Raw genomic sequence first — 18716 nt, 5'->3', positions numbered from 1 at the left:
AGATCAAAGCGACTCACTTCTCCTTGAGGATCATGTTTCCTGGGGACCTCCTTGCAAACCCATCGCCACGACTTACTGATCCATGCTGGGCGATTCCCACAGTTTCCATCGGGCACATCCTTTGGGGGTGGGAGCATTTGGCACTGTCTGGCGTGTCAGAGGGCTAGCTCAGCACCTCCCTCCGGGCCAAAGCGCTTGGACTGCTACTGAGCAATCCCAGCAAACGGTATTTCCCAGGCTGCGTCGGAGCCATTGGCTTCCTGGTGCCCAGCGCTACCGGGCAGGGGTGAAGGCAAGAGAGCGGCAGCAGTCTTTGGTGCCTGGTGCTGTCAGTGTGTCCGGCTGCTCTCACTCTGATGTCAGCCCATGGGTGGGGGCCAGGATCAGGCTCAGTGAGGGGAACCAGGCTGGGAACGCGGCCCTGGGGTGGCCGTGGGGAGGGGTATGGCTTGGTGGCACCCATAGATGGGCAGGGCAGGGCTGTGGGGAGCTGGAGACCAGCCCTGCCGCGGTGTCGCTGGGGCAGGGACTGGCAGCCCTGGGAGATGAAGTGGGCCATGGGCAGGGTCGGGGGAGCCCCGGGGGGGCAGAGGAGCAGGGCCAGCAAGGCCCATTAGTGCTCTCGGGGCCCTGACACCAAGCACATACAGCTGAGACGTGCTGATTTCAGTTGTGGAAGTGCTTAGTTTCTTCTTTGGAAGACGACAGAGCCTGTCCGCTCTGTTATGCTCGGACCGTTTATTCAGACTGAGGATTCGCCCACCTGCAGATGCTGCTGCCCTGGCCCCGCCGGAGCCGGTTCGCAGTGCCGCGGCCGAAGAGCTGTGCTGCCGGCTCACAGCCACACGGCTGCTGCCACTCCGTACAGCTGCTTGCACGAAGCCTGATGCCTCCGCCGACAAAACCCGAGATGCAAGATCACACGGCGGAGGGTTGGGGGTCTCTCAGGCTGCCGTCACTATTAGGAGCCCTGGGCCTGTGACAAGGAGGCATCCAAGCAGCTCTGCCTGCAACCCGCCCGGCCCTGCGGGTAACGGGTCCGGCTGGAAGCAAGCCCGCGCCCACTGAGCCTTTTGGGTGTCGCTGCACCATCTCCTCTGCTGCGGTGCGGGGAGTTGCGGTGTGCTGCCAATGCACTGAGCCAGCTTGGAGAAGCTCGAAATGCACAAAGAGATTATATGTGGGCTAACACCAGTTTAAGTTGTTCTGTAAGCAAACCCCATGGATCTGGTCATGTGCATATTTGAAACCTGTTGATACAAAAGTGACGGAGCTGCCTGTATCCTAAAGAAGAGGTGTGCCAAGCACCCCTTTGGAGGGTATGCTGCATAAGTATGGGTGGGAAAGCCAGCGGAACTAACACTTTGTAGGATACCACTGAAAACTGATAGAAGGTCCAAAGACTGAGTCCTTTTCCAGCCCCTTGGGACCTTCCCATGCCTCCATGTGCATAAATAGTAGCTATTCTGTCCTTGGTCACATTGAACTTAAGCTCCAGCCTGTTCATCGTGTGAGGAAGGTGGCAGGGGAGCTGTGGTGTTGCAGGGGAGCTGTGTTTCCATTCCTCTGGGCGTCCTTGCAGTGGTAGCACTTGTTTTCCATGTCCTCTGGATACTAGTGCAAAATAGCGACGAGCAGAGGTCCTGATGTAGCATGATCCTGACTCACAACTAAGTTGCTTGAGGACCCTGAAACCCTCCCAAAATGCAATAGCAAACATCAGTCAAAAGAGGAGGCATATTGTATCAGGTCTTTGGCAAACAGCTTCCTCTAGGAGCTCTAGAGGGTAAGCACCACCTGTCTGTCTCATGTCCGTCTCAGATCTCCATCATTTCCTCTGTCCCCAGGTCCCTGGAAGAGTCTAAATGTTTGGCAGACTACCACGTGGAAGGCAAAAGGAAGAGTTCAGCTGGTGCCGGGCTCTGAGCACCAGTGGGAAACTACAAAATTTGAATTACAAAGTCAACCGTCTGCTGTGAACTGATGCAGCTCCTTGAAAACTTGATTTGCTTACCTTATCCCTGGCACCAACGGCTGTTAGCATGATCCTTAAAATCAAATGACCAAACATACTATGGCTTCAGGCCTTATTTCTGGAGTAAGCTGGAGTAATTGCTCTCCATGGAGAAAAGAAAAGGAATTAATCATAGGTTTAAACACAGCAGTGAATACAGCCTACCTGGCAACGAAGAGGTCTAAGCTTGGGAAGCACTGCTTGCGTTAGGGCCCCAACCTGTGTCTTATGCTCATGTGCCAGACTAAATGTTGGCTTGGCTCTGTTGTTCAACATTTTCCCGGACAGGCAGAAACAAAGCTAAGGCCTAATAAATATACTGAAGTTATGAGACTTGCATATGGCCATTGGTACGTCACACGTGGAGGGTATGTGGGACAAAGCCATGCAGGGAAGGCAGACAGGAAAGATTTTACTGTCACAGGAAGTCAGGAGAAATGAGGACATGGGGAACATCTTCGTTTATTCAGGAAAACTTGGGCAGCTACCGGTTATCTGGAGACCAGACTGGAGAGGCTCCATAGTGCCTAAGAAGCCCCTTTCCCTGGCCGCCCATTTTTACTCAGCTTCCATCATCTTCCTCCCTCAGGGCTTTGCAGGAAAACACGGGGGGCTGGGGTGGGGGGGAACAACCAAAAACCCCCAAATGAATGCTGTGACACCAGGCACAGCCATTGCTCAGCTCTATTTACAGTGCTTCCTTCTTCCCCCTGCAGCTGTGTTCTGCCTCAGGCTGGCCCAGACCTCGGGGATACCCAAAAGCTTCCTGCCAACTGCTGTCACCCCAGATCCCTGGCCACCCATGATAGGGCACTGGCATCCAGAAAGCTGTTACAGATGACCGCAGTAGCACCACAACAGTACAAGAACTACCCCAGGGATAGTTCAGGTCGTGGAATACCGAAGGGACTTAGGAACAAAGCCCACTGCAAGCTGCCCACCACCACCACCTCTTTCAGTGTGCTAATACAGGTAGCTGCATCACCAGAAGTGGCTGTGCCAACGCGGCGGCTGCTTCCTCTTCGTTGCTGCCTGTGTGGCAATCTTCTTGCTGTGCACTTAAAACCACCAGAGGACCTGTTTTTACAGGACACATCTCTGGACATGTTCATTAGCTACAAATGTGTTCATCAGGATGGACTGCTTTCTGTCTTTATTTTCCTCCATGATGAGGTTTCACTCACGATAGCTGATTGTCACAAAATATTCCTGCGACCTGAAACTTAGGAGCCCAAAGTGTCATTATTTTAAGAGATACATAGAGTCAAAGTCCCAGTATTTCAAGGATAGTTCAGCTGTTCAAAAACAAGGCTTGGAATTATGTATCTTATAGTTTTTATCAAAACAAGTATCCAAACAATACCCACAAAGAAGCAGAAACTATCAGGCTCTGTGTGTCTTTTCAGGCTTTGTCTGTGCTACAAAAATGCTCCCATATCTGATTGTGTGTGAACACAAGCAGCCAGCTGAGGCCAAAGACACTTTAACCACACATATAGGCAAACTGACACCAGGGTCAATGCAAAGCTTCTCCTCATCTCATCACCCCCACCCATCCGCTCCCCACAAAAACAAACAAACAATAAAAAAAAGCTGCACCTTGCAAATTCCCCTTCTTCCATCCTCTGCCAGAAGGTACTTGATGCCTTCATCTCTGCCAGCTGCTGCTCCTTCCTTTTCCTAACCTCATGCAGCTGGCAAGGTAGCAGGTAATCCTATGAAAGACACTTCTAATACTTTTGGGACATATTACAGGTAATGTGTGATTTGTTTTGTTAGGATATCTATTCTTCAAATGCAAAAGATGTAACATGATTCTGAAATGAGTAGATGTGGGTTGTAGCTGAAGGCACAACAGAATAATTGAATTGCCCCTTCCTTACCTAGCCAGAGCTCTCATCTTCAATTTTACTTTAGCTACTAGCTAATGCACCAGCTACATTTTGATAATGACTTGCTTCCACAGCCTCTGGGTAACCACAAATCGATCCTGATGTGCAAAAACCCTGCCGGTTGATACCGAGTTGTTGGGTTGCTTTTTACAAATCAACAGCGCTTTGAATCCCTCCATCTTCGCCCTTCTGTGAACTTCCACTGAGGTCCTTTCGTTGTGGCAATATGCAGCAGCTGGCCTTGCAAAAAGGAGGTCTGGAAATCGGGTCTGGAGCTTCAGCTGGAACAGTTAGAAGAGAAGGAATGAACGGGGATGATCACCCGGCTGCTGAACCACAGGCCTGTGTTCTTTTGAGTTTGACCTTTGTATCTATGAAGATTCATGAGTTGTGGGCTTGCTGATGAGAGGGTAGCTCCTTTCTGCCTTCCCCTTCTCTCTGTCCTTGTGCAGTTCTGTTGCTTTGTTGTTAATTGGCTCAAACAAGATTTCCCCCGAGACTTGGGCAGCTGTATCATCAGCCAGTAATCCGCTAATTCCCTTAGACGTGCAAGAGTCCCTTGTGTGCTACTCTACGACTGCATTTTGCAAGTGTGGCACTCCTCCGTGATACACCAAATCGATATTATGTTGTGATCAAAGACATCTTTGTCCTCAGAGCAAATTCCAGCACAGTTATGGTAGTCAGCTGCACAGTATATCACACGTTTGAGCCGCAGAAACTCTCAAGATGTCACCATGTAAAGCAAGATGACTTTGGAAAATAAACATTTTTTCTGACAGGGGATGGGCTTTGATACTTTCCTGAAGTGATAAGCATAAATCATGTTCTGAAAGTCTAAGTGGTTTAGCCAGGCTTTCACAAGAGTGCTGGCAGCTATCATTGGTATCAGAGCTTTCTTATGTCATGCTAGGAGTCTATACAATAATAATTGTATAGAGAGGAAATGGCCTCAAGTTGTGCCAGGGGAGGTTTAGATGGGATATAAGGAAAAATTTCTTCACCAAAAGGGTTGTCAAGCACCTGAACAGGCTGCCCGGGGAAATGGTTGGGTCAGCATCCCTGGAGGTATTTCAAAGACGTGTAGATGTGGCACTTAGGGACGTGGTTTAGTGGTGGTCTTGGCAGCATTAGGTTTACAGTTGGACTTAGTGATGTCAGAGGTCTTTTCCAACCTAATTGATTCTATAATTCTAATTAAATCTTTGTAATTAAATAAGAAAGAGTGCATTTCTGTTTTTAACATCCCAGCCAATGTTACTGGGAAGCAAGGACTTCACCCCTCCTTTTTCACCTAAGCAATCCCTGGGCTCGGAGTAGCCAGGGAAGATTTTTTTAACTACCCCAGCATGATGCCGGTCTGTGTCAGATAACAATGACTTCACTGGTGTTCACGTAGCTATGGAGTAATATCATACATCAGGAGTTTGGAAAAACTAGAGCTGAGGAGTTACTTGTTAAAATACCCAATCAAATAGCCTGAAGATCCAAGTGAAAAAGCTTCCCTGTCAGATTTCTCTGAGAACCTTCTCAGGCATAAAATAAAATGTGCAAGGTAGAGGTGTACCATCACCTGTCAGTATGCTTAAAGCTGTTACCACATCTTACGTGGCATCCTGAGCTGATGCTGATAATGATTTTTCTGTTACATTACCAGGTCCTTTATTCCTAGCATGGTGGTGAGTATTTAGAGGGCACAAAGACCTGTGTCCTGAATTGCATATTTTATGCATCGTTTTGGGTATTATGAGTGTTTTCAATGTCTCCCTCCTTGGAGAGGACCAGCAAGAGCTGCCGAAAGGCTCAAGACCTTTGAAACTTCATGGTTCCTCTAAGGGCTCCAGGAAATAACGTCCTTCCTGAGCCTAAACCACAAAGGTCTGCACCTTTATATAAATTTGGGGGCTCATTTCTATAAAGACTGAGAGTGAGTCCTGCTTTACAAAAGGCATGCAAGAATCCCTATAGCTTAACGTGCCTGTGGACTTCAGGCTCCTTCATGTGGCAGGTGGACACCAGCTTCTGTCTGGATCCTGGCCCTCTCCCAGTGCATCACCTCCATCCCAGCCTCCCTGCAGCCCAGCATGGAGGGCCACCTTCTCTCCAGACACTGGAAATCACTCACATTTAAAAGAAAAGCTGGAGAGCATTTTAATTGTACTAAGCCAGCAGATCACTAGATGGCCTCATAACCTCAGTGATTTGGGAAGATCCAGGCTTAAGCTGTGTAATCACCAGATTTGTTTTTAAAAACCTGCTACCTGAAGTGCTGCAGGATTTACAGTCATCACCTCAGGCAATGCACAAGAGCCTTTTCAAAATGCAGTATGTGAAATCTGGGACAATTTGTCCCAAAGGTACGCTAGAGGAAAACCACGTTTTTTACTCTTGTTATCAGAAGCTGCTTGTATTCCCTAAATCCCAGCAGATGGGACTGGAGATGGGGCAGAGACCTGGTGGGAGCTGTTGGAGAGCTGCAGGGGTCTCTTCAGCCTCCCTTGGCTGAAGGCAGCTAATCAAGGCAGCAAAGCCAGCCCCCGCAGGAAGGACAGCCATGGGATCGCAGCAGCGGACCCGCCAGCTGGGAATCAAGGAATCAGCTCCAGCCCCGGCCTGGCCTGGCTGCTCCCTCAGGAGGGGCCCAGCCCTGGCCCTGGGCCCACCGGGGAGGGAGGCGAGTCCCGTCGGCGGGGGATCCCTCTGTGGAGGACAGCAGGCAGGGAAGCGGGGAGAGGCGGGAGGGTTTGGCTCCTTGTCCGGCCACTGGCCCGTCGCAGTCACTGCCTGGCGAAAATGCACTTTGTGGCCTCAGAGGAAACACCACTGTTTGTAGGCTGTCAGGCGCTTACCCACCCCAGAGCTGTGCCCTCCTGAGTAACACCACCACAGCAGGGCTTCGAAAGGGGGTTGTGGTGAGGAGGTGTTGGTCTCTTCTCCCAAGTAACTAGCGATGAGAGGAAATGGCCTGAAGTTGCGCCAGGGGAGGTTTAGATTGGGTATTAGGAAAAATGTCTTTACTGAGAGAGTGGTCAAACATCGGAACAGGCTGCCCAGGGGGGTGGTGGAGTCACCATCACTGGAAGTGTTCAAAAAACGTGTGGACGTGGCACTTAGGGACATGGTTGAATGGGCATGGTGGTGTTGACTTGATCTTAGAGTTCTTTTCCAACCTTAATGATTCTGTGATTCTCTGATTCTGTGTCCACACTGGAGAGGGGTTTGGGAGGAGAGAAGCAAAGGGATCTTTAAAGCAGCAGAAATATTAACGGGGTGGATGGAGCATAGGGAAGAGAAACAGGCAGGGTGGAAAACAGAGGTTCAGCTTACCTGGAGGACAGACCCAGCACCAGAGCTCTGGCCGAATCAGGCCAGATCAGCCCAAAGAGGGCTATCAGGTCTGTCAGCAGCCAGTCCCTGACTGGGAAGCCTTGGCTAGCCCATACCTCGCCCATACCACGCTTGGCAGTGGCCTTGATCTGATGTGCAAAGGAAGAAAAAAACCCCACAAACCCAAAACCTCATTTTCACTGCTGCCAAATTTGGATACATGTTATTACTCCTTTTGCCGTATGGATTTTTGTTACCACGTTAAATACAGAGCTAGCTAACGCTGGTGCAAGTCTTCTTTTAAAAAGTATTTTAAATGAAGCAAGAACAGAGCAAGCACGTGACACCGCCCAGTGCTCTGGATGGAGCGGGGGGCAGGCCCAGGCGACAAACAACCCCAGACACCAGCGAAGACTTCGGGGAACAAGCTGCCGCTACTGGACCCGGCACCGCGGCCTCGCGCTCCGCGGCGCTTGCCGCTTTAAGCGCGGGCGGGAGCCCCGCCCCCCTCGGCCCGGCCCGGCCCGGCCCCCGCGCTGCGGGGCGGGGCCAACCGGCGGCGGCGGCGGCCGGGAGCGGGAGGTAGGTGTGGGCCGGGCCCAGCCCTGGCGGGGGTGGGCGGCCAGGACCGGTCCGCTGCGTTGCGCTCTCGGCGGGCCGGCTGGTCCAGGCGGCGGTGGCGGTGGCGGCTCCGTTGCCGGCGTGGGGCTGGGGCTTTCCGCGCCCGGCCGGCGGCCGGCCCGGGGTGACAGCGCGGGGCGGATGCCTGGGTGGAAGGGGTGACCGTTACGGTGGCTCCCCCCGGGGTGCGGGCGGTTCGTGGTCGCAGGGGTGGGTAACAGCGAGCTATGAACTGTTTTTTGGGGGTTTTGTTGTTTGATTGTTTTTTTTGGTGGATTTTGATTTTGCTTGGTTTTGGTTTTGTCCCCCCTTCCAAGTTCTACTCGCCCGCTGCGTTTATTGCCAGTCAGGTGGGAAGGCCAGGCGTCTCAAACACAAGGGTATCTCTCCTGACACCTTCCTGCACTAAACCCTTAAGCTCAGTTTGGCATTTTGAGCGCAGAGCTCTTGGCAGATATTTCTCTACGGAAAATTAATCTAAAAAGAGTAACCAGGATGACAGGCGATGCCAAATACATGCTACCGAATCTCAGCCCTGCTAATTTGCAGCGATTCATGGGGAAAAACCAGCATACGGCCCTAGCTGACAAGATTTGTACCTCTGATTGATTTCAGTTAACTTCATGCTTCCCTTGGGCAGATGGGGATTATAGAGCTCTGCCTTCAGGAAGGCAGGCATTTGTTAATTGCATCCATTAATTACATGCACTCTGGTGAATGGCATTCTCAAATGTGGAAAAATGCAAAACGTTCAGACACATGTATTTATTTGTAATAAAAATACAAAGCCTTTACTAAATCATTTAAACAAAGACTTAAGAGGGCTATCAGCCTAAATAGCGAAGTAGAGGGAAGTTCACAGCTTAACGTTTTGGTGAGCGATCAGACTAAACTCAGTGCCTAAAGCAAAGGCCAGGACACAATAAAAATGCCACTAGACACAAATAAAATTTTACTAAAGAAACAGACAAATAAAGAAAAACTGAAGTAATGAAATATGAAGTGTTAAGGCTTTATTAGCATATTTTTCCTGTTGTCCCTTTCCCTAGTGTTTTTTTAAGGACAACCTGCACAGCTCTAGATGGCAAAGCTGGCCACAGTTCTTCTGTTGTGAAAAATTGGCAGGGATGGGCTGAAGCTGATTTTCTTCATGCATTGTTCTGCTTTTTCATGAAGAAAGCATGTTTTCTCTCTTCTCCACTGCAGAAGAGGAAAAAACAATCGCAAAATAGAGAGCACAGTTTCTCTTGCGTCTCTTCATACTTGCAGTCTTGCTGTTGTGGAAGCACAGGCCTTAAATGCTTCTCTGGCCATCAGCTTAGGGGGAGGTTCAAAAGCTGTACCTTGAAGTAAGTAAGTCTGAGTTACTGAAAGAAATTAGAGCGCAAGATGAAGAAGGAAAAAAAGATAATGGCAATAGTGAAGGCTGGATAAAGGAGGAGTTCTGAGCAGGAAGTGGGGAAAACAGCTGCTGTCTCTTCAAGGCCACTGCTTGGTAAGGATACTCACAGGATCAGTGTAAGAAGGACTTAGGGTCTGCAAGAGATGGTGGATGAGGAGCATATGGTGATGAAGTGCCGAGAGGCTCTTCTTCATTCCCTTCTCTGATGAGTGCTGTGGCTTCCATTCTCCTGATTCTTAAGTGAGTCTAAACTCTGACGTACCAATCTTCCATTCTCTGTTTCTTCACTGCTTCTGACCTGAAAACTGGCCTTGAGTGGTGTCAGAAGGCCTTTGAGTGTGAGCTCATCCAGTCTGAACTGTCTCACCTTTTAAAAACTTAATTTTTTAAGACGTGTTGGATTCAGTTTCTCTCTAGACAGCTTGGAGCACGTTTCTCACAGGGAGTGGGCTACAGGGACAGAGATTACTTCTACAGCTGCCAGCATCCACATGAGACTATTGCACCATAAGACTAATCGATCCTTTAAAATACAGACTGAAATGCAACAAATTGGGAGTATTCTGATTCAGATCAGTTCTTGGGGATTTTTTTTTTTTTCCTTCATTTTGGAGCTGTCAGCCTGACAAATCAGAGGGAGAAAGAGGAAAGTATTTTGAGGAAATCCTTAATTGCTTCACTTTAAAAAGATGCTTTCAAATAAAAGACTCATACCCATTATAAAACTTGTAATTAACGGCATCTCTCAACCAAGCTACTGATAACCTTTGCTATGCTCATAGGTCCTGCAATGCCAGAGTCCTCCTGCAAAATTAAGATTCAGTGAAGAACCTTGAAAGGGAGTAGCTTGCTGTGTATATATCTTCAAGGTAGAGGGAGGGAGACGTTAAAAGGCTGCACATTTAATTTTTAGCTCTATCAGCTGTCCTGCTAACTGGTTGTTTCTCACTGAGTATGTTTATAGCACTCTCCTGAATGGGTCTCTTGATAGCTTCTTCCTTAAATACCACTTCTTTCAACCTCAAAGGCTCTTTGGGCAGCGGGAAGGCACGCATTCATGGTCACACAACAGCACATCAACCTCCTCTTCCTAAAGCCCTGGTGGTGCATAGCCTTGAAGTCACTGAAGAAACATCACTTACGTAGCATTGTTCTCCTTTTAGGAAATGTCATCCATCGCTATGAAATACAACATCCTATGAGTTTGTTTCAAGCTTTCTGCCTTATCACCTGCTTCAGATAAGCTGTGCTCTGAGCTCTCCTGGGGAGGGTTTGTCCTTGGGGAGACATGGCCTTCTGCGGCTGGAAGTGGCTTCTCCTCTTGGGCAAGCAGAACACCTTTGCCAAAACTTGGAGGAGCAGGAGGGGAGGCCTCGCTCAGCGCTGGAAGCGCTGCTGCCATTGGAGCACCGGCAAGTCTCTGGACCCTGAGGTGAGAGCGTTTTTGGAGGAGAACACGGAGGTCACCAGCAGTGGGCATCTCACGCCAGAGATACGACTGCGCCTCCTCACCCCTCGCTGCAGGTTCTGGAGGGAAAAACCTGACCTGTGGCCTTATGGGGACCCATTCTGGGCAATTTACTGGCCAGGAGGCCAAGCCCTCTCCAGGTATGCACAATGCATCAGCAAAATTTTGATAAGTCCAGTCTGCTACAGACCAGGATCTCAGACCTGGCTCTGTAGTGATTCTTAGTGATGTGTATTTGCCTTGTATGAGAGCGCATTATCCATGCTCCTCTCTGCTTTTACAGGAGAGACACAGTCTCTACTGGTTGGCAGTGAAGTTTTGGAACCTGCTTTATATAGAATAACTTACGGATCTTAAGTTGAAATCTGTTGACAACAGGGCTGAACTTTGATCTGTGGAAGGGCTGTGCAGTTGCCGTCAAAACCTAGTGAGCTATTTAATTCTGTCTCTCATTATCGCTCCAAACAGGAGGATTGATATTTCGTTGTAACAGACAGGAGTGTGGATGTGTGTCTGGTCTGCTGAGAAAAGTAGGTTTATGCTGATGCGCCTGGAGTGCTGGTTAGCCTGAATCACTCTCCTCATTTAGGATTTCAGCAGCCTATCATGGCTGTCTTTTAGTCACATTAGAAGCCACATTTTGATTTTGGCCACTTACTGTCAAAATGTCTTTAATGTTCCCGATTCCTAGGAACTAGTTAGAGTTCTTTTATTCGGTAAAATCAAATCTCTCACTTTGAACAGTAGAGAAAGTTAATAATTGTTACAGCAAAGAACAAGCTGTCAGACATTCCCCACATAGATGAAAGGGAAGGATCTGAATTGGAGCTTTACTGTTTTTTCTGCAAGAGGGCATAAACAGAAAGGCGTTTCTGACCACGAAAAAGATGAGTCTTACAGTTAAATTGCGGGTTGATTACCTTGCCATGTAGATGAACTAGAGTGCTCCTAAACATTGTGTAATTAAATTAGGTAAGGTAATCTCTACATTTTGCTATCGTATTATTCATATGCCCAGATATTTGGGTAGCTACAATAATTATCTGGCATTTCACCACTATATTGACTTATTGCTTATGCACTTGTTTTGATGTATTTGGAGTAAACAGAAAAAGGGAGCATGAAAACATGCTGCTTCGTAACTGCGCTCATTTCACAGCTGGCATTTCCACAGCATCCAGAGTCTCCTATTTCAAGTTGTTCCTCTTGGTGTAACCTAAGATACCTGGTTAACTCAGCATGGCAGACAGCAGTCCTGAACAGCAGCACAACGCACTGTGTCTGTGCCAGCGGATACAGTTGGTTCCAGCTGTCCTAAGTCACCACAATCATTAGCCATAGCTTGAGAAGCACCCAGCTGGCAACAAGGCGCTTGTGGCATCAGGCCAGGTCACGCTCTACACAAGTGACTGCCGGGAAGTTGTTGCAAATCCAAGCACGGCCCCTGGAAAGGAAAAACAGAGCACCTTCTCTGGAGGTCCTGCTCCTGTCCTCCGTCCTATTGGTAAACTCAGGGCTGTCCTCAGAGGTGTGATGGCCTCCGGGGAAGTGTTGCCAAACAGCTGAGTTGCTGAGCCTCTGCACAAATGTCCTGCCTGTGTGCCCTCAGAAAAGAGAGCATCTGTAGCTCTTCAAAGTAGCAAAACAATGCTGCAACATTACAGTAACAGTGTACCAAAACTGGGTACCAGACCTCATAGGAGAAAGTGATTTTCATTAAACCTGAGCCAGTTTCACTCATTGGATTCATAACCACATACTCAAAAGTTCCAAGCTGTCTGGTAGGATTCCTTGTGATGACATGCAGGACAAGAGGCATGGGATGTCAGGTCCTCCTCATGTCTTCTGGGTTTCTGATCTGGGTATTTTTTATATTCAGTCCTGGTCTCAGCATTCCTGCTATTGTCTCTTAATGGCTTGAACTGGTTAGTTTGAGGGTAGATTGTCTTTTGTTCTCCCAGTCTGAACTCCTGGGTATCTGTATACAGATGTGCTGGGATCTAGGTGCCATCAACAGTTGACACTCTCATTAGGCCTCCTTCTGTCATTCCTGCTGGTGCTTCTACGCTCAGACATTTCCATCCGTCCGTTCGCCATTCACACCAATCTTAACATTTCCATTACAGTTCTCTGCATTGGAACCCAGCTGCAAAAGCTGTGCTTACCAGTAGCCCTGCCTGAAGAGTCAGCCATCACCCTCCAAGCCAGAAGACACCACAAATGTAGAATCCTTTCCTGTTTCTACTTGAACAGAAGTTATGGCAATTGGTAGTAAATTTATGGCAATTTGCAGTAATTTATGTCACCTAGGGCTCTTCCCCCTCTCCCGTTAGGCCTTCCCCCTTGCAGAAGATTGAATTTCAAGGCAGTTGTTAAAGTGGAATAGTGTTTTTACGACACCATGCTTCATTACATGTATGACATGAACTCTTATGGAGTGTAATGCAAAACTGAGGAATTTGCATGATCTTGTTCACTGCTTTAACAGTTCTCCTTTTCAGGTATATTTTAGATAATCCACGTGTTGTTAAAGGACGATCGGTTTTGGATCTTGGAAGTGGATGTGGAGCAACAGCAATAGCTGCTGTGATGAGTGGAGCATCACAAGTCCTTGCTAACGACATTGACCCTAGTAAGGCCTTTTTTTTTTTTTCCACCTCTGTGTAAAGATACTTATTATTTTTAAAAGCACATTTAACATGGACTTTTCTTTGCTCCGTTTGGGAGCAATTCAGGTTCCAAACAGAGTTCTCAGAATGCTAAAAAGATTAATGGATTTTGCCAGTATTAGAAGCTGGGTTGTACCAGCCTTTCTTGCACTGAGTGTATCATCTCCATAGCTCCTTAGAATGAACAAACAGCAAAGTTTCTATCATCAATCAAATTTTGCCCATACACCATCACAGCTGGTTTAGAAGGGAACTCCAAGCACAGCCAGTAAGTTGGCTTCTCTGTAGGACCATAGGATTTTCCTGCACTTTCATATGTTAGGGCCTATATTTTGCCTTTTTCCCCCCGACTTTTTTGTCCCATAATTGACTTATGAATTCAGTTATTCATAATTTCTCATTGGTTAGGGAGGAAGTATATCCCTAGATTAAGGCAGTTGGATATTCTGGGTTGATTCCATGATTGGCTTCCATTGCTATCCATCCCAGGAATAGTTCTTCCCTGTGTCATGGTTCAATGATGATAAAATTCCATCACTTTATGCCAGATTTTGACCCATAATGAAAACTGTGGAAGTCCCAAGATGGGATAAACAAAAATATTTAAGAGATGAAATTGAAAGATACGTCAAGGACATTTGTAAGGGGGCTGAACAGAAGAATCCTAAAACATAACTTCAATTTTACTTTTACTTTTCTTCAGTTGCAGGAATGGCAATGATCTTGAACTGTGAATTGAACCACCTGAATCCCTTCCCCATCACCATTAAGAACATCATTAATTCAGAGGCTGGCAACTGGGACCTCATTGTTCTAGGAGATATGTTTTACGACGAACAACTTGCTGATGGTCTGCATCACTGGCTGAGGAAATGCATCAGGATACAGAAAACTGAAGTGCTGATTGGTGACCCTGGCAGGCATCAGTTTTTAAGCCACAGAATTTACAGGCAATTGCACAAAGTTATAGAATATTCACTCCCGGAGTATACTAGACAAGAAAACAATGGATTAACATCAAGTATTGTCTGGAGTTACCAGCCCTCAAATAGCTTAGAAAACTGTTGAAGCTGACTTTCTAATGAATTTTGTCTCGCTGGGTTGGCTTTTTTGTAAGGATGTAAAATGAAAATGGGAATTAAACATGGAATGTATCTGTTGATGCAAAGTAGATTACTTGTACCTTCACTGTACTGATTTCAGTCATACTGAGTGAGGCTTTTGCTCCATTTGAGGTAAAAACTACATGCAAACTTTATTCAAAGGGGACCTGCACTGAAGTGCAAATCCAAAAACAAGTTACATGCTCAAGTTTGCATGCTTGATGTTTTTCATGTATGTTCACATCTTGCTGACACCATTGTGAAATGTTCTGGACGTCCAGCGTACTGCTGTGGGGAGAAGGCGGGGGCTGAAAGATTACTGCACTACTTTCACAGACTTTTGCAGCTTATTTACAGAGAAAATTACTGCTGTCCTTCATAAAACTCTGCTAGATTATTAGCTCACACTATGCTCAACTTAAAGTGCCTTGCTCTTTTTTCTGGGTATCTCTTCTGAATGTCAAAGTAACTAATTTGAATCTTCCCCTTGCCGTCTATAATAAAAATTTACTCTTCCTTGAAGCTGCCAGAGTGATTATTTAGGAGTTGCACACAAATATAAAATATGCTTCTTGAACTCTAGTCAAAGTAGAAGTTTTTAGTAAGTAGAAAGTGACTAAAAAGTAATAGCTATAGGGTAACTTTATCGTCTAGAGAGTAGGGTTAAATTATCTACCTTCTGTAACTTTGCAGGGGTAAAAAAGGCAATGTATCATCATGGGAAGCTGGTGAGAGATGAAGAAATCTTTCCTTCTGTGATGTTCTGAACAGAAGGTAAATAAATAAAAACAGGGAATAAAAGTCAGATACAATTCTTTTTCTCTTCTCGTGAGGAGATGCTGGACAAGAAGCTCCAGAATCATTCTCAACTACATCTGTCAAGCAAGAACCCTCTGCAGGGTAAAAAAATAATATATATATTGATTCACAGGTAAAAGGCTGTGGGTAAGAAACCAATGTTTTCAGAGCAGTCTTGAAGGAACTGTCACCTTTAGCAGTTAACTATTGAACAAGCAGTGATGGGGAACTAATAACTACAGAATGAAACACAATGCATCTACAACTCTACAAATACCAGGTGGTGTGGTGGAAGCTTATAAACATGAAAATGTATGTGGTACTCACTCAGAAAACTATGGTGTTTATGAAGTAGGAGGTTTAGGAGCACATTCAGATGTTAAATTATATTTTATGACCATGTACAAGTTTTCAGAACTACCTAAACAGAAGACTGACTTAGAAACTTTTCTGAACAATATGTGAATATTCTGTAGTGCTCACTCAACAGTTTACAATAATATCCAGAGAATACAGAATATGAAGTGATAAGCGCATACATGATGTTTTTCTCCCACTTCACCCAGTACTTGTAAACATTGATGAAAATGACTGTGGTTTAACCTGAGCAAAACATACTCCAGTAGAGTTCTGCCAGTAATAAACACATAAGAGAGCAGTCTCAAGCTCTGATAGTGAAGGATTTAACATGACTTACATTAAACTTTCAAACCTAAAAATAGCGTTAATTCATTGCAGTGTTGTACACATTTTTAAGCACAAGGTGAGGATATACCACTAAGTTACACATTTAGAAGAGGCTATAGGAGAAGACAGCAAATCTACATGCACATTTAAGGACATAGTGTAAGCTGCATTTGCCTTCAACATGATGAATCCAAGGTCACATTAGCAAGGGGAAAAAAGGACAATTTTGCCAGTGAGGTTAGCAGTAGCACTGTTCCACAGGTAGAATTTTCTTTAAGTGTCCTTTGTTGTTACAGATTTTGGCAGTCTTCCACCTTAAGCTGCTTTACATTATCTTCATTTATAATTTTCTTTCTGGATGTAGCACTTGAGAGTCTGGTGACCATCACCGCACTATGTTATAGTTACATGTCTTAAAATAACAGACTGAGGGAACTGGGCTTACTCAGCTTGGAGACAAGAAGGCTTCAAGGGACATATGAGCAGCATGCCCATACCTATGAGGAGGTTGTGAGGACAACAGCCATGCTCTTCCAGTGAGAAAGAGTGTAAGTTGAAACAAAATAGAGTCAAACAGGACAGAAGGAAAACTTTCTTCCACCATGAATACAGTCCAGCAGTGGAACAAGTTGCCTCAAAAGGTTGTGAAGGCTCTCTGGTCTTCAGTTTTTCAAGACTTGGATGGATAAAGACCTGACAAAGCTGGTCTGAGCTCTGAGCTGGCCGTGCTGTGGGGAGGAAGTTAGACTAGAAACCTACCGATACCCCTTTGCACTTGAGTTAGCTTACAATTCTACTTACTCTTTCTGTGGCACCCTTTTTGAAACCAGGGCTGGCAGCCTGATCCTTATGCTTTACTTATTCGACACTATTACTGAGCATGTCATTGCTGTTGCATAATCAGCTAGATGGATCAATATGAAAAACGGTGCAAAACAAATCTATTCCCAACTCATGTCCAAGAGTTCAAAGGAATGATGGGCCCTGACTGATACCAGGGATTCCACAGGGCAAAACAATAAACTCTTTAGCCAAAAAAAAGGGAGTAAGACAGAATCACAGAATCATTAAGCTTGGAAAAGACCTTCAAGATCAAGTCCAACCATTAACCCAACACCACCATGCCCACTAAACCATGTCCTGAAGGGCCACATGCACACATTTTTTGAACACCTCCAGTGAGCAGCTTGACCACCCTCTCAGTAAAGAAATTCTTCGTAGTATCTAGTCTAAATCTCCCCTGGCACAACTTGAGGCCATTTCCTTTTGTCCTATCAGTAGTTACTTGGGAGAAGAGACCAACACCCACCTCACCACAACCCCCTTTCAGGTAGTTGCAGAGAGCGATAAGGTCTCCTCTCAGCCTCCTCTTTTCCAGACTAAACAACCCCAGTTCCCTCAGCCGCTCCTCATAAGACTTTTTCTCCAGACCCCTCACCAGCTCCGCTGTCCTTCTCTGGACACACTCCAGCAACTCAAGGTCCTTTTTGTAGTGAGGGGCCCAAAACTGAACACAGGATTCGAGGTGTGGCCTCATCAGTGCCGAGTACAGCGGCACAATCACTTCCCTACTCCTGCTGGCCACACTATTTCTGGTACAGGCCAGGACGCTGTTGGCCTTCTTGGCCACCTGGGCACAGTGCTGGCCCATGTTCAGCTGGCTGTCAACCAGCACCTCCAGGTCCTTTTCCACCGGGCAGCTCTCCAGCCACTATTCCCCAAGCCAGCAGTGTTGCATGGGGTTGTTGTGACCCAAGTGCGGGACCCGGCACTTGGCCTTGTTAAGACATGGTAGATTAGGTTCTCTATCTGGTCCAAGGATTTGCTGCAATTACAGTCTTCAGATGCTAGTTGCTAATGTAGCAAAATCAACTCCTCCTCTTTGCAGGAATGGTTTGTACTGGTGCAGTTATAGCTATAGGTATCATAGGAACACATTCATCACTGGGCTGAGCCATGGTACTGCATGCAACAAGAGTTAGGGATTTAGGCACTGGAGTTTGAAAATTGTGCTTTCAGTTACACTTGAACAAGCTTTCTAGATGGACTTGGCTCTTCCATAAACCATATAATCAACAGAAGAACAGAGATTATAGTCAGACATCATAATATCCTTTAATGTTACTGGATGCAACATGTATTACATACCATGCAATTTGACCTGAACTTTAAATAGATTTGTATAAGACTGGTTTACTTCTGCAACACTTAAAATGAGAGTGATTATGACAAGTATTATATTACAAAGTAAACATATTCGTTATGGTTGCCTAAACTCATGGGTTTTTAAGTGCCATCAGATCCATGTAAGACCACCCTAGCTAAACCCTGCTACTTCCAGGTGCAGAGTATCAACATAGTGTGCTACCTGCTCTGGATAATGCTAAAATTGCTAGCATTTTAAAAAGTTTACTGTAGAAATCATAGAAGGTGCTGTTTCAAGAAAGCCAATGAACATGACTTGTAATTGTGATGAGACCACTGCTCCATCATGTAATAAACTCACTCTACACTTCAATTTTTTTTTTTCCTTTGACTACAACAGAACAATACATAAATGGTTATTATTTTCAGCTTCTGGAGGCCACTGAAGATATAATAAACCAAATAGAGCAGAGCATATGCTCTGCTGAACTCTACCATTCTGAGATTTGTGTACTCAGACACTAAATTTGGTCCTATTTCACTCACAGCTATACTTATGAGGACCAACGTTTTGTTCCCTAAAAGGATTT

General features: G+C 46.2%; 1 protein-coding gene across 1 annotated transcript; it reads left to right on the top strand.

Moving 5' to 3' along the window:
• Positions 1 to 10544: 10544 nt before the first annotated feature.
• On the top strand, positions 10545 to 14461 carry ETFBKMT (electron transfer flavoprotein subunit beta lysine methyltransferase; the record flags this gene model as incomplete). Its single annotated transcript, XM_082014359.1, has 3 exons — positions 10545 to 10864; positions 13226 to 13356; positions 14097 to 14461. The coding sequence occupies 3 exons, from the start codon at positions 10545 to 10547 to the stop codon at positions 14459 to 14461; spliced, it is 816 nt and encodes a 271-aa protein (XP_081870485.1).
• Positions 14462 to 18716: the final 4255 nt, after the last annotated feature.

Source organism: Phaethon aethereus (genome assembly GCF_964289735.1).
Source record: "Phaethon aethereus genome assembly, chromosome: 1".
Lineage (NCBI taxonomy): Eukaryota > Metazoa > Chordata > Aves > Phaethontiformes > Phaethontidae > Phaethon > Phaethon aethereus.
This window is presented reverse-complemented; position numbering and strand designations above follow the sequence as displayed.